Consider the following 15,334-nt stretch of genomic DNA (forward strand, 5'->3'; position numbering starts at 1 on the left):
TGTGTTGGAGAATGACTATCCATTTCTTTTGTTGAAACTATATTTTCTTTTGCCTGAAGTAGTCAATATTTTGCCTGGTTATATTTTCTTTTGCCTGAGTATATTTGCTTTTGCCAGTTTAGTTTATTTTTTGTTCAGACAGCAATTCTTTTGGCGGATTAAAATTTTTTTGGGTACTTTAATTCTTTGTCACTCAATCCATATTTTCTTTTGGTGAAAGCATCTATTTTTTTGGCAGAACCATCTCTTCTTTTGGTTCATTAAACGGGTGCCAAAAACAATCCATACATCAATGTTTGTGTTTATGACCAAACTATGACAACACAGATCACCTTGACCACCGGTTGTGTGGATGCGTGGCACAAGCCGTATCGTCACGCCCCTTCGATAATTGCATGAGTAATTAATAATGTTTTGAAGTGATGGTTTCTGAACAATCTGCCTATCTCATCTGAATTATAAGTTGGACACTGCCTTTCTCCAGGGTTTGACAACGGGATAAGCAAGAGTTCAAGAGCTGGCATCAACGTTTTTATTCAGCACAACTGCAAAACAATTCAAGAAAAGCTTTGGCTTACCTTCACTGTCTATAACTAAGCCTTCCTGTATCAAAGCGGCAGCCTCTGCTAAAAAGAGCGTAACTCAGAAATGAATAACCGTGTCAATGGTTTTTGATGGTCTGAGAGTTTGTACTCTCTAACACACGCTACGTACACTTCCAGTAGCTTCCCCTGTAAACTCACTGCACAAATTCCACACACTGAATTACGTATATTTTCGTATGAGCGTGACAATATTTTAGTCAATTTTTCTAATGAGCGTGACAATATTTTGGTCAATTTTTCTTTTGAGCGTATATTTTTTTTAATTTTTAGAGCTTGTTTTTAATCCAAATATAACATATTTATATGTTTTTGGAATCAGAAAATGATGGAGAATAAGATAAACGTAAATTTGGATCGTTTTATAAAATAAATATTTGTTTTACAATTTTCAGATTTGTAATGACCAAAGTCATTAATTAATTTTTAAGCCACCACGCTGAAATGCAATACCGAAGTCCGGGCTTCGTCGAAGACTACTTGACCAAAATTTCAACCAATTTGGTTGAAAAATGAGAGCGTGACAGAGCCGCCTCAACTTTCACGAAAAGCCGGATATGACGTCATCAAAGACATTTATCAAAAAAATGAAAAAAAGGTCTGGGAATATTATACCCAGGAACTCTCATGTCACATTTCATAAAGATCGGTCCAGTAGTTTAGTCTGAATCGCTCTACACACACACACACACACACACACAGACACACACACACGCACACACACACACACACACATACACCACGACCCTCGTCTCGATTCCCCCCTCTACGTTAAAACATTTAGTCAAAACTTGACTAAATGTATAAATAGGTTAAGTAAGTACTGTGTTCGCACGCGTGACCTCTCTCGCTCTTTGGGTGTGGTTAGTCGAGACTATCAGAATATAGTATCGGTGATGACTGTTTTTGGCTCACGTAAGTGTAGCCTATGCGATCGTAACTTTGGCTGTCTGTGCGTGCGTGCGTGCGTGCGTGCGTGCGTCTGTGCGTGTGTATGTCTGTGGTAGAAACTCTAACATTTGAAGACGTCACATTACATTGACGTCACATTATGACGTAAGAGGGTTAGACGTCACGCGAAGGAAGTACTGACAGTCTCGGTCATTATTATTTTGAGCGCGCCGAGACTAGTTGGCAGTCGTGTCCTTGCAAGTGGGCTACATGCAGACAGACAGATCTAGATCTAGTGTCTCGCTTTCTTGCACAGTTTCACCTATGCTCTTTCTGTGTGTGTGTGTGTGCGTGTGTGTGTGCAAGGGCGGATCTGGGGGGGGGTTACACGGGTTACGTAACCCCCCCAACCCCCCCCAAAAAGAGGTAATTTATTGGCTCAGGATGCACCAAATAGCTCTATTTTGCTTCTTTGGATAAAAAAAATTTCCGGGCGCCTTCGGCGCCGTCAACTTGTATCTTCGCAGTCATTTTGTAACCCCCCCCTCCAAAGTGAATTGATCCGCCCTTGGTGTGTGTGTGTGTGTGTGTGTGTGTGTGTGTGTGTGTGTGTGTGTGTGTGTGTGTGTGTGTGTGTGTGTGTGTGTGTGTGTGACGGAGTGATTGAGTTTGTGTTACTGTTTGTCGATTTCTTACGTGAGCCTTGATGGCTTCGCCTCTTGTTTGGTGTTAATCTGTTACTTTGATGCTGACAGCTTGACTAAATGTTTGTACTGTATATCGCTTCACGCGACTTGTTGTCAGCTGAGCTCCACAACAATGTCAATGTTTCTGATGAGCGTGACGATATTTGATTGTGCGTGGTGCAGATAATCCTGACGGCATAGTGACGATATGTGATTGTGCGTGGTGCAGATAATCCTGACGGCATAGTGACGATATGTGATTGTGCGTGGTGCAGATAATCCTGACGGCATAGTGACGATATTTGATTGTGCGTGGTGCAGATAATCCTGACGGCATAGTGACGATATCTGATTGTGCGTGGTGCAGATAATCCTGACGGCATAGTGACGACATGTGATTGTGCGTGGTGCAGATAATCCTGACGGCATAGTGACGATATGTGATTGTGCGTGGTGCAGATAATCCTGACGGCATAGTGACGATATTTGATTGTGCGTGGTGCAGATAATCCTGACGGCATAGTGACGATATATGATTGTGCGTGGTGCAGATAATCCTGACGGCATAGTGACGATATTTGATTGTGCGTGGTGCAGATAATCCTGACGGCATAGTGACGATATTTGATTGTGCGTGGTGCAGATAATCCTGACGGCATAGTGACGATATTTGATTGTGCGTGGTGCAGATAATCCTGACGGCATAGTGACGATATGTGATTGTGCGTGGTGCAGATAATCCTGACGGCATAGTGACGATATGTGATTGTGCGTGGTGCAGATAATCCTGACGGCATAGTGACGATATGTGATTGTGCATGGTGCAGATAATCCTGACGGCATAGTGACGATATGTGATTGTGCATGGTGCAGATAATCCTGACGGCATAGTGACGATATGTGATTGTGCATGGTGCAGATAATCCTGACGGCATAGTGACGATATGTGCTTGTGCGTGGTGCAGATAATCCTGACGGCATAGTGACAATATTTGATTGTGCGTGGTGCAGATAATCCTGACGGCATAGTGACGATATTTGATTGTGCGTGGTGCAGATAATCCTGACGGCATAGTGACGATATTTGATTGTGCGTGGTGCAAATAATCCTGACGGCATAGTGACGATATTTGATTGTGCGTGGTGCAAATAATCCTGACGGCATAGTGACGATATGTGATTGTGCGTGGTGCAGATAATCCTGACGGCATTGTGACGATATTTGATTGTGCGTGGTGCAAATAATCCTGACGGCATAGTGACGATATGTGATTGTGCGTGGTGCAGATAATCCTGACGGCATAGTGACGATATGTGATTGTGCGTGGTGCAGATAATCCTGACGGCATAGTGACGCGTGAAGAGTACGTCAAATACCAGACACGTCACGACCCCGAGCTGGACGGACTGTCCCACGAGCTGTACAACGTCTATGACGTCAACAATGACCACCGCCTGACCATGGACGACTACGACGGCTTCTACAGGCAGATGGACGTGGACAGTAAGTCTGTGTGTGTGTGTGTGTGTGTGTGTGTGTGTGTGTGTGTGTGTGTGTGTGTGTGTGTGGTGTGTGTGTGTGTGTGTGGTGTGTGTGGTGTGTGTGTGTGGTATGTGTGTGTGTGTGTGTGTGTGTGTGTGTGTGTGAGTGTCTGTGTGTGGTGTGTGTGTGTGTGTGTGTGTGTGTGTGTGTGTGTGTGTGTGTGTGTGTGTGTGTGTGTGTGTGTGTGTGTGTGGTGTGTGTTCTTCTTGTTCTTGTTCTCCTTTTGTGTTTTGGTCTGACACTCCCACGTACACTGGTCTTGTTTTTTCGTGAGTGGGTGTTTACGTGCATGGCCGGTTTTGCCATTTAGGCAGCCATACGCCGATTTGGGGGATAACCGTTCTGTGCTAAATTTACTGTAACGGTCCCTTGATCCATGCCAGGGTCAAGGTCATTACAGTTAGCAATACCCAGCATGCATCACTCCGAAAGGCACAGTATGGCTGTCTGAATGAAAGGAACACGTTTTGCTCATGAATGTAGAGTGGATGATTGACTGTCAATTTGTCTCACTGCTGACGAGTAAACTCATTGACTTGTTGACTTAGTGTTAAATGAACAGACGAGTAAACTCATTGACTTGTTGACTTACTGTTAAATTAACAGACGAGTAAACTCATTGACTTGTTGACTTACTGTTACATGATCAGACGACAAAACTCATTGACTTGTTGACTTACTGTTACATGAACAGACGAGTAAACTCATTGACTTGTTGACTTAGTGTTACATGAACAGACGAGTAAACTCATTGACTTGTTGACTTAGTGTTACATGAACAGACGAGTAAACTCATTGACTTGTTGACTTAGTGTTACATGAACAGACGAGTAAACTCATTGACTTGTTGACTTACTGTTACATGAACAGACGAGTAAACTCATTGACTTGTTGACTTAGTGTTAAATAAACAGACGAGTAAACTCATTGACTTGTTGACTTACTGTTACATGAACGACTTGTTGACTTAGTGTTAAATAAACAGACGAGTAAACTCATTGACTTGTTGACTTACTGTTACATGAACAGACGGATAACTGGAAGGACTGATTCACAAGTTGCCGCATGATTGGATTGTCAGGTGGATGGATGGATGGCTCTATGCTTGAATGGATTGATTTATCAGTCGACGCTCTGATGTATCGATTAACTGACTAAATTGACTAGTTGACTCACTGCTGAATCGTCAGATGGATGGATGGATGGATGGGTGGGTGGAGGGAGGGTGGGTGTCTTGGGTGGGTGTCTTGGGTGGGTGGATGGATAGATGGATGGATGGGTAGATGAATGGATGTATGGATAGATGGACAAATTAACTTCTACAGTTGACTTTCTGATTAATTAATGTTCAGATGGACATGAGGGTAGACAATGGGTGCACTGTGGACTGAATGACCGACTGTGGCTTTTTTCATTCTTGCAGCTGATGACAGTGTGACAGAACCAGAGTTCACGACCTACTGGACCAAGGTCAGTTTAAAGCGTTGGTCACGTGACATGGTGTGTCAACCAGAGAGACAACTATATTGTTATTGTGTTGTGTTGTGTTGCGCTGTGTTGTGTTGCGTTGCGTTGAGTTGTGTTGCGTTGTGTTGTGTTGCGTTGTGTTGTGTTGCGTTGCGTTGCGTTGAGTTGTGTTGCGTTGCGTTGTGTTGTGTTGTGTTGTGTTGTGTTGTGTTGTGTTGTGTTGTGTTGTGTTGTGTTGCGCTGCGTTGCGTTGCGTTGCGTTGCGTTGCGTTGTGTTGTGTTGCGTTGTGTTGCGCTGTGTTGCGTTGTGTTGCGTTGTGTTGCGCTGTGTTGTGTTGCGCTGTGTTTTGTTGTGTTGTGTTTTGTTGCGCCTTCAATATATGCGCGATATAAATTGCATAAAATAAAATAAAATCATAAAATTAAATCCCTGCGCTTAGAACTGTACCCACGGAATACGCGCGATATAAGCCTCGTATTGATTGATTGATTGAGTGTTGTGTTTTTCACAGTGCCTTGCGTTGTGTTTTCAGCTGTTCAACAGCGTCAAGCACCACACCAACCTCATCTGTTAGACACACCTGCTACAATCGCCTCCTGTACAGCTCGCTGCCCTGCTGTCAACTCAACACGTCTCACCTGTCATACTGTGGAATAGGATCACTCACTCTGTGCTTGGTCTTACTATCAAACTTATTCAAAACCACCAACTGTTGCATTCCGTGACGTCACAATCACCAACTTGTGACGTTTTCCGTGACGTCAAAATCACAAAATTGTGACTTTGACCTTGCTAGCAAATTCAAAGCGTGTTGCTCCAAAATGTTGTGCACTTGGTTTTCTTGTGTGGACTTGGCATTTTGATTGTGTTTGTGTCGCTTTATAGAGGTTACGTGTGTTTCCAGGTTTGGCTGTCCGCTTTATAGAGGTTACGTGTGTTTCCAGGTTTGGCTGTCCGCTTTATAGAGGTTACGTGTGTTTCCAGGTTTGGCTGTCCGCTTTATAGAGGTTACCTGAGTTTCCAGGTTTGGCTGTCCGCTTCTTAGATAATGGGATAGTCAGCTTACGAAAACATTCACCCCGCAACACTCATGTAGCCTACAGCTGTAATTAATATAAATGTGATATAACTATATACGTAAATCATATTGCCTGACGACAACACTCAAAACGACCAAAACCTTTAAGGACATAGGTATTCGCTTGTCGGGTTTTTCTTTCTCTGTTTTGTTAAGCCAACGGCAAAATAATGAATATGTTGTTGAAGATTGCTTTAATCAGGCTGGAGTGAGCGGCCAGTGGACAGTACACCTGCTTTTACTCGCGTGTTAGCGCATGCTGTTATAAAGTGAACTGTACAGTCAATAAAACAATTAAACATCCGTATGCCGAGTCCTAGTGTATGTTTTAACTCTAGAATGGTTGGAACTGTCTTTCTGTGTGTGTGTGTGTGTGTGTGCGTGTATGTGTGTGTGTGTATGTGTGTGTGTGTGTGTGTACATGTGTGTGTGTGGATGTGTGTGTGTGTGTGAGTGTGTGTGTGTGTGTGCGTGCGTGCACGTGCGTGCGTGCGCGTGTGTGTGTGTGTGTGTGTGCGTGCGTGTGTGTGTGTGTGTGTGTGTGTGTATGTGTGTGTGTGTGTGTGTGTGTGTGTGTATGTGTGTGTGTGTGTGTGTGTGTGTGTAACACGGTCTTTCTGACTTTATCAGCGACACGCGAAACAAACCTGAAACCCATTTGCTTCACGTGCTCTTTATTGTGTTGACAATGTCTGTCAGTCAGTTCCGATATTGTGTGTGTGTTCTGTCTTGTCTGCCAGCTATGTAGGGGAAGGGCTCCTAATATGGACCGGCTCCTAATATGGACCATCACCAACTAACGGCGCTAGAGCGCTCAAAAAAGTTTTATTCGCTGTATTCACCTTCTTTGGATAACTTGCACATGTCAAAACAGTTGCAGAAACACAAATCTCAAAATCGTTAGGCTTTTTCTCTTTTTTCACTTTTGGCAGCGTTCACTCTAAATTTGGCGCCTAAAACGGACTCGTTTCTGTCTACAGCCAAAGCTTTTATGAAACAGAAATGGCTATATATGACAGCTAAAACCGTATTTGTTACATTTTAGCAGTGTTGACCCCGAGTTTCTACTGCAAACAAAAAATAATAGCAAAATCTCAAAGTATGTGCGAGTCCCCTAATATGGACCACCTTCAACAAATCGAAGAAAATAAAAGCTAAAGGCTATTTTCATTAATTCATTAAGAAACTTGCTGGTAATAACCTATAACTAGCCCTCGAGATTTAAAAAAAATGCAACAAAAAGTCTTCTTTTATGTGGAAGTTGATACTTTCACTTATTTTCACTCTGTTTTTGATAAGCTTCTTTAGTTTCCTGATGTGCTTCAAATAATGCTCTCATCAACCCGAAACAGATAAATCTAGAGCATATTTTAATTAGGCTGACTTGTACACTAAGTTGTATCATGTTATTTTGAAATATAGGGGGCTTTTTACAGTGATTCGTGAAGGCCGCTTCACTGGTCCATATTAGGCGCCCAGGCTCCTAATATGGACCCTTTGTGATTGTTCTGTATTTAATTTTTGCTGAATGTGCATCAAAGCTATTTTATTCTAATTAGGCCTAACGGTTAACCTAAGAAAGAAGGACTACCAAGCACAAAATGAAACTTCTTTGCACGAAAACAAGCTAGTTATCAGCAATACACAAAATGTGGTACATATTAGGGGCCCTTCCCCTGCACCGAACACATGTTTATATGTACAATAAGAAACATAGTTTAGGAGTTGTATCATCCAAATGATTGACCACAACTCATGTCATAGTTGGGCTAACTATAAATGTTGTATGTATTGGGGGATACATGTTTATGAATTAAAAGCCCGACAATGATGTGCATGGCTAAACAAAATAACAAGTTATAATACAAACATAAATAAATGATGTTTGTCTGTGTATCTGTCTGTCTATCTGTCTGTCTATCTATATGTCTGTCTGTGTCTGTCTATCATTCTCACACACGAAAACCGACGCGCGCGCGCACACACACACGCACACACACACACACACACACACACACACACACACACACACACACACACACACACACACACACACACACACACACACACACACATACACACACACACACACACCACACCCTGATCTCGATTCCCAGTCAATGTTAAAACCTTTAGTCATAGCTTGACTGAATGTAAAAAGAGCTCCTTTCCCGGGAATCGAACCCGTGTCGCTTTGCATGCTTCGGTGACAGTGGAGTATCGTACCGTTGTACCACGGCCTCTGCTGCACGAAGAGTGGACGTTAGAGAAGGACGCAAAACCTAACGCCAAAATGTGTCTTGATCGAGCGTCGTGTACTATTTGGTGAGAAATATCTTAATTATTGTGACTTTCTGGCTTGACCTGTCCGTGATTGGCATCAACATATATATATATATATATATATACACACATCTCGGAATGAGTCGTCTAGAAATGAACGTGTGTATAGAGTTGACAAAAGTGACACAGACACACAGACACAATGGCAACAATGTAATCGGATTTCGATTTTGTTGCTCCAATCAATGAATGGGGTATGGCAGGTTGTTGAGTCGTCTTGTTTGTTCTTTCTTGCGGATCCTTATTATTGTTTTTTTTTCAATCAGTTCATGTTTATCTTCCATCCAGCAGTCGTCAATGTATCATGCGTAATTCATTGTGCAGGCTCTTCTTTCATTCGCTGTGGGAGGAAGAGCTGCCCTGTTAACTCCGCCTTGGTCGATGCTGGTGAGTAAGGGGATTCCCTGTGCACTTGCCGTGTTATGCAGTTTGTTTTATACCAGCAACAGAGAGCTCGGTTGTAAGAAATAAAGCAGTGAAGACTGAATGAAAACAGAACCGCAAAGTGTACGGGTATTTGAATGTTTGGATGTCTTTTGTGAATTCATGGGTTGCTGGCGGGAAACTACACAGTCATACAGGGAGCGGAACCAACGCTCTGTGTCTGACCGTGACGTCACAGTTTGACGACACGAAGATACCGTCGCACTACGGCTACCTGTACGGCGCGGAGTATGAAACCATCCCTGGTCACCATGACCACGACGTGCCCTGCTCCGTGCTGCCGTGTAAAGGCAGAAGGAAGCAAGTCCATGAAACATAGTTTCGAGAAAATCGACTTTTTGTGTTTGCATCACTGTTTTGGAATGAAAAGCCTAAAATGATGTTTTTGTTTGCTGATAACATGAAGGGCATTATTGTGCGTTTCTGCTATGAATATTAAAACCCTCTTTTGATTCATCACTTAGAAATAATGATTTTTGTGGACTTACTGCCTTTTGCCGAATTAATTCCCCAAACTCATTCACTCAAAAATAATGGTAAAAGGCAGTAAGAGGACATACTGCTTTCTGCCAAATTATATCCCGACTTAAATCTTATTTTTAAAAAATGGCAAAAAGCAGCATTGACTGGATATATGTGGCTGAGAAAAGGGCATAGAGCAGCAAGTGGACTTACTGCTTTCTGCTAATTTATTATCTCCGAAAATTGAAAGTAAAAGAAAATACACGCAACACTGCTTTTGGAACTTTTTTTCAAATGTGACTTTACGTCCAATGATTTCGTGAATTTCTGAATGCACAAACAACTTCCTTGGTGAACAATCTTGTATTTTCTTTTGTGATTAACTGAGACAAATGTTCCCGTTTTCTGAAATTTCAACACATGCTCAAGTTAGTCTTTGTCTTGGTTCCTCGTTTTGCTTATCATTCTGTGGTCGCTCACTCATGATTAACTTTATTGTTAATCCGTTCTTGTGTCATTGATATCGTTTAAAAAGACCATTATTTTTAATACAAGTCTTGATACTCTCTTTTGATATTCACAAGACAAATATTGACTTGAACGCAAGTCTTTTAACATTAAAATAAAAATCTAAGAAAACGTTTACACACACACACACGCATTTTATCCTGCTGCTTGTCTGCAACACACACACACACACACACACACACACACACACACACACACACACACACACACACACACACACACACACACACACACACACACACACACACACACACACACACACACACACACTTTTCTTTCCTTCTCACTGTCTTTCTCGCTTTCGTTTGCTAATAAGAATTAGAATCCAGGATCTGACAATAAGACGTTTTATTTATTGAGTTTGAGTCTTGACTAACGATTTACAAAGGACACAAAATTAAAGCAACAGCATGACAAAAATAACTAGTGTGTAAAGCAGCCATTATACCAGAGTTAACAATATTATCGTGCAGTCTTGATTTCCAAAGTACATGAAATTAAAGCAACAGCATGACAAAAAGAACTGGTTTGACAAGCCGCCATTATACCAGAATTAACAATAGATAATCGTGCAGTCTTGATTTCCAAAGGACACAAAATTAAAGCAACAGCAAGACAAAAAGAAATGTTTTGACAAACCGCCATTATACCAGAGTTAACAATATTATCTTGCAGTGTTGACTTTCAGCTGAAGTGTTCCACTTTTGAACAAAATTTGTTTAATTAGTCTTGAAAACTGTTTGTAGTTGTACACCATTATTTTGCTACATTTGCTAGTAGAATTACATAGTAATTCACACACTGTCCACAAACATTGTAGTTGAGTGTTCAACTAGCAAAACCACAAACCTGCAAACTATGATGTAGTATATTTATTTATCACCCCATCTACCCCAGTTACAGTCTACATCCCTTCTAAAACTATTCACTGACATTCTGCCATCCGACTGATGACAATTATCAACTACAGCGATTAACTGGATGCAGATTTTTGTCCATGAGCCTGTTTTGATAACTAACAAACAACATACAATCCCCCCCCCCCTCCTCGTCCCCACGTTCTGCATCTCTGCGCTCAGCATCTGTTATTGTCAAACTGAAGTTGTCAGTATTACTCCTCTTCCTCTTCTTTGGCCCAAAACCGTCGTATGCTGCTGGCATTTTCATTTGGGCAAGTTCCATTGTGGCCTCTTCTCCTGCAAGCCGAGGTGGTTGTATCTCGCAGTTGCAACCTGCCAGCAACGCTTACACATCTGTCAAATGAAAAAGACAGCAAAAGTGAGACATTTTATTGACAAATCTCCTCCCCACCCTCCTTCACATCATCCTTTTCCTCTCCCGCGCACATCACCTACCCCCCCCCCCCCCCCCCCCGGGCTACTATAATGACAAACGATTACTGCTGCTGCTGCTGATACTAATACTACTGCAACTTTCTTTATTTGGTGTTTAACGTCGTTTTCAACTATTCAAGGTTATATCGCGACGGGGAAAGGGGGGAGATGGGATAGAGCCACTTGTCAATTGTTTCTTGTTCACAAAAGCACTAATCAAAATTTGCTCCAGGGGCTTGCAACGTAGTACAATTATATTACCTTACTGGGTGAATGCAAGTTTCCAGTACAAAGGACTTAACATTTCTTACATACTGCTTGACTAAAATCTTTACAAAAATTGACTATATTCTGTACAAGAAACACTTAACAAGGGTAAAAGGAGAAACAGAATCCGTTAGTCGCCTCTTACGACATGCTGGGGAGCATCGGGTAAATTCTTCCCCATAACCCGCGGTAATACTACTGCAACGAAAATGATGTAAAGATGTTGCTCGTTTTAAAATATACCTCTTCAGCCCGAGAAAAGAAAGGAATGAAAAAATGTTGCACGCTATTTTTGGCTGTGTCAGTGAAACATACCTTGTTTTGGGCCCTTGAACATAAAGGGTCAGTGGTGGCGAGTATCCCTCAGTGTGCTGCAGCTGTCGTCGCTGCCTGTCCCACTTCGACTCACATTTCTGTCAAATACAATAGGACATAATACTTATTCCGATGGTTGGAAGCACAAAGAGACCGGAGAACAATCCTCCAGTATAATGTCATACTGTTCCAGATCTAACACGCTGTCAGCGCTCAAGACCACAAGTCACTCATTCTAGATCAAAACAACTATCTCTTTGTATTAGAAACATGCTAAATGCATCCATAAATATCATGATGAAAATACGGAGCAGAAGTGAATAGTCAAGAAGTCACGGTAGAAGTAGCGTACAACAACAAAACTATAATAAATGGGCATTTGAACTGTGGCATTTCACTTGCTAGCTCCGTAATGCAAGTGCACATTAGAATACCCAAATCAGTCAGAAAATCTGTGTTGTCGTTGTAAATTCTCATACACCTATTGAGAGAGAGTCATTTCAGACCGGAACGCAAAACTGCCAACAACAAAAATGAAACAAACAAACCAACTTACTGTTGCTTCGGATAGTTGAACACGTCGGCAGCAGCTCTCATCGCCATTTTCCCCGACAAAGGCCAGGGAAATAATGATACAATAAGCTTAGTTCTGATTGGTTAACCGCAGTCAGGATTACAAAAGGGTGAACGCGATTGGCTAATGGACATAGAGCGCTAAACCATGCAAACTCGTTTTGAGGCTTGCAAGGAAGTAAGTCCAGTGCAAACCTGAAAACCAAAAGTCCCTGGACTTGCTTCCATTTGCCGATTTTTATCCTTTGATTATTTTTTTTTTTAGTGGACTTACTTCTTCAAAAAGTCCATAAATATTGATCGCACATCTTAGAAATTTTGACACAAGATGCGCCTTTTTCCCCTCTGCATTATGATATGAAAATCTCATTTTTACCAAATTTGGACTTACTGCCTTCTGCCAATACACGGCAGCGTGTGCCTGGCCTCTCGGTCCACCACCATCATGGTGCCCGGCACCCTCTCGTGTCCCTCGGGTTGGACATCTCAGTACACCGGACATCTGGTTTCACAGTACACAGATTACTTCGCTACCGAGTACGTGTGCCTGGATAGCAGTCCTGAACACGGCATCAATGACGAGAGCAACGAGAACGGCCTGCTGTTCTACTACCTGATCACTGTGTGCGGAAGTCTCCCTTGCGCTCCCTACATCAACAGCAGAGTCGTCACCTGTGTCGTCTGCTCAAAGTAGAGACTCGTATCGAGCAGGAAAACAACATGAAACAGGGTCTGGTTTTGTCTGAGCAATATCCTTAACAGCTAACTCAAAATCCTCTTAGTAAGAGATACAAACATTTGTTTTTTAAAAAGAAAGATTAATCGATCTCTATGTGTAATTTCTCTTCTTGACAGCGCATTTTGTGCCGCACTTGGAAAGTGAAAACCGTGACTCGATCATGTCTGATCTTCTGTTCTATGAGCCAATAAACAAATGCAGTCATTGTCAGTGTTGTTCTGTTTGGAGCTGTTTTGTAGAATTAGTCTTTTGTTGTTTCTTTTATGTAGAATTGGATTGGTTGGATAATTCACTTATTAATTGGTTAAGTTAGTTGTTGAATGTTAGGTTCTTGGTGGATTTGCTGGTTGATTGGATGTTTGTGTAGTTTTCCTGGTTGAGTTGATTGGATGTTTGTGTAGTTTTCCTGGTTGAATTGATTGGATGTTTGTGTAGTTTTCCTGGTTGAATTGATTGGATGTTTGTGTAGGTTTCCTGGTTGAGTTGATTGGATGTTTGTGTAGTTTTCCCGGTTGGTAAATTGCTTGGATTCTTAACTGATTGATTGACTGGAAAACATTGGTTGGATTGATTGACTTTTGGAACCACAATATATAGCCACAACACCACGCCGACCACAACAGCAGCAACACCACGCCGACCACAATAGCCACAACACGACGCCGACCACAATAGCCACAACACAACACCGACCACAATAGCCACAACACAACGCCGACCACAATAGCCCCAACACAACGCCGACCACAACACGACGCCGACCACAATAGCCACAACACAACACCGACCACAATAGCCACAACACAACGCCGACCACAATAGCCACAACACAATGCCGACCACAACACAACGCCAACCACAATAGCCACAACACAACACCGATCACAATAGCCACAACACCACACTCACCAACTAATAATCTACACTCACCAACCAACACTATACACTCACCAACCAATACTCTACACTCACCAACCAATACTCTACACTCACCAACCAATAATCTACACTTACCAACCAATACTCTACACTCACCAACCAACACTCTACACTCACCAACCAATACTCTACACTCACCAACCAACACTCTACACTCACCAACCAATAATCTACACTCACCAACCAATATTCTACACTCACCAGCCAATACTCTACACTCACCAACCAATATTCTACACTCACCAACCAATGCTCTACACTCACCAACCAATACTCTACACTCACCAACCAACACTCTACACTCACCAACCAATACTCTACACTCACCAACCAACACTCTACACTCACCAACCAATACTCTACACTCACCAACCAATACTCTACACTCACCAACCAACACTCTACACTCACCAACCAATACTCTACACTCACCAACCAATACTCTACACTCACCAACCAATACTTCACACTCACCAACCAATACTGTACACTCGCCAACCAATACTCTATACTCACCAACCAATACTCTACACTCGCCAACCAACACTCTACACTCACCAACCACTACTCTACACTCACCAACCAATACTCTACACTCACCAACCAATACTCTACACTCACCAACCAACACTCTACACTCACCAACCAACACTCTACACTCACCAACCAACACTCTACACTCACCAACCAATACTCTACACTCACCAACCAATACTCTACACTCACCAACCAACACTCTACACTCACCAACCAATACTCTACACTCACCAACCACTACTCTACACTCACTAACCAATACTCTACACTCACCAACCAATATTCTACACTCACCAACCAATACTGTACACTCACCAACCAATACTCTACACTCACCATTCAATACACTACACTCACCAATTAATACTCTACACTCACCAATTAATACTCTACACTCACCAACCAATACTCTACACTCACCAACCAATACTCTACACTCACCAACCAATACTCTACACTCACCAACCAATACTCTACACTCACCAACCAACACTCTACACTCACCAACCAATACTCTACACTCACCAACCAATATTCTACACTCACCAACCAATACTCTACCATTCACCAACCAATACTCTACCA

At 42.3% G+C, this 15,334-nt stretch overlaps 2 protein-coding genes and 1 long non-coding RNA gene across 4 annotated transcripts in view; 2 read left to right on the plus strand and 1 right to left on the minus strand.

The window, feature by feature from the left end:
- LOC138957913 (uncharacterized) overlaps window positions 1-6,361 on the plus strand; it is a 9,030-nt gene extending 2,669 nt beyond the window's left edge. Inside the window, exons 2-5 of one of the 2 annotated variants that reach the window (XR_011453223.1) lie at window positions 3,513-3,683; window positions 5,146-5,192; window positions 5,723-6,094; window positions 6,215-6,361. Coding sequence is in view for 1 of the 2 variants with exons in the window: in XM_070328947.1 (XP_070185048.1) it covers window positions 3,513-3,683; window positions 5,146-5,192; window positions 5,723-5,764 (260 nt within the window). In the remaining variant the exon portion in view is untranslated. Of the gene's footprint in view, window positions 1-3,512; window positions 3,684-5,145; window positions 5,193-5,722 lie in introns of both variants that reach the window. The other variant, XM_070328947.1, reaches the window with a different exon arrangement.
- Window positions 6,362-8,953: 2,592 nt separating this feature from the next.
- LOC138957909 (uncharacterized) lies at window positions 8,954-13,483 on the plus strand. Its single transcript, XM_070328945.1, has 2 exons — window positions 8,954-9,355; window positions 12,949-13,483. The coding sequence occupies exons 1-2, from the start codon at window positions 9,141-9,143 to the stop codon at window positions 13,226-13,228; spliced, it is 495 nt and encodes a 164-aa protein (XP_070185046.1). The 5' UTR covers window positions 8,954-9,140; the 3' UTR covers window positions 13,229-13,483.
- LOC138957911 (uncharacterized) lies at window positions 11,166-12,769 on the minus strand. The gene is made up of 3 exons (XR_011453221.1): window positions 12,518-12,769; window positions 11,962-12,059; window positions 11,166-11,298 (listed from the first exon to the last, which is right to left on the minus strand). It is a non-coding gene; the product is annotated as an uncharacterized lncRNA (long non-coding RNA).
- Window positions 13,484-15,334: the final 1,851 nt, after the last annotated feature.

The sequence above is a fragment of the Littorina saxatilis genome, unplaced genomic scaffold (genome assembly GCF_037325665.1).
Source record: "Littorina saxatilis isolate snail1 unplaced genomic scaffold, US_GU_Lsax_2.0 scaffold_376, whole genome shotgun sequence".
NCBI classification, from domain to species: domain Eukaryota; kingdom Metazoa; phylum Mollusca; class Gastropoda; order Littorinimorpha; family Littorinidae; genus Littorina; species Littorina saxatilis.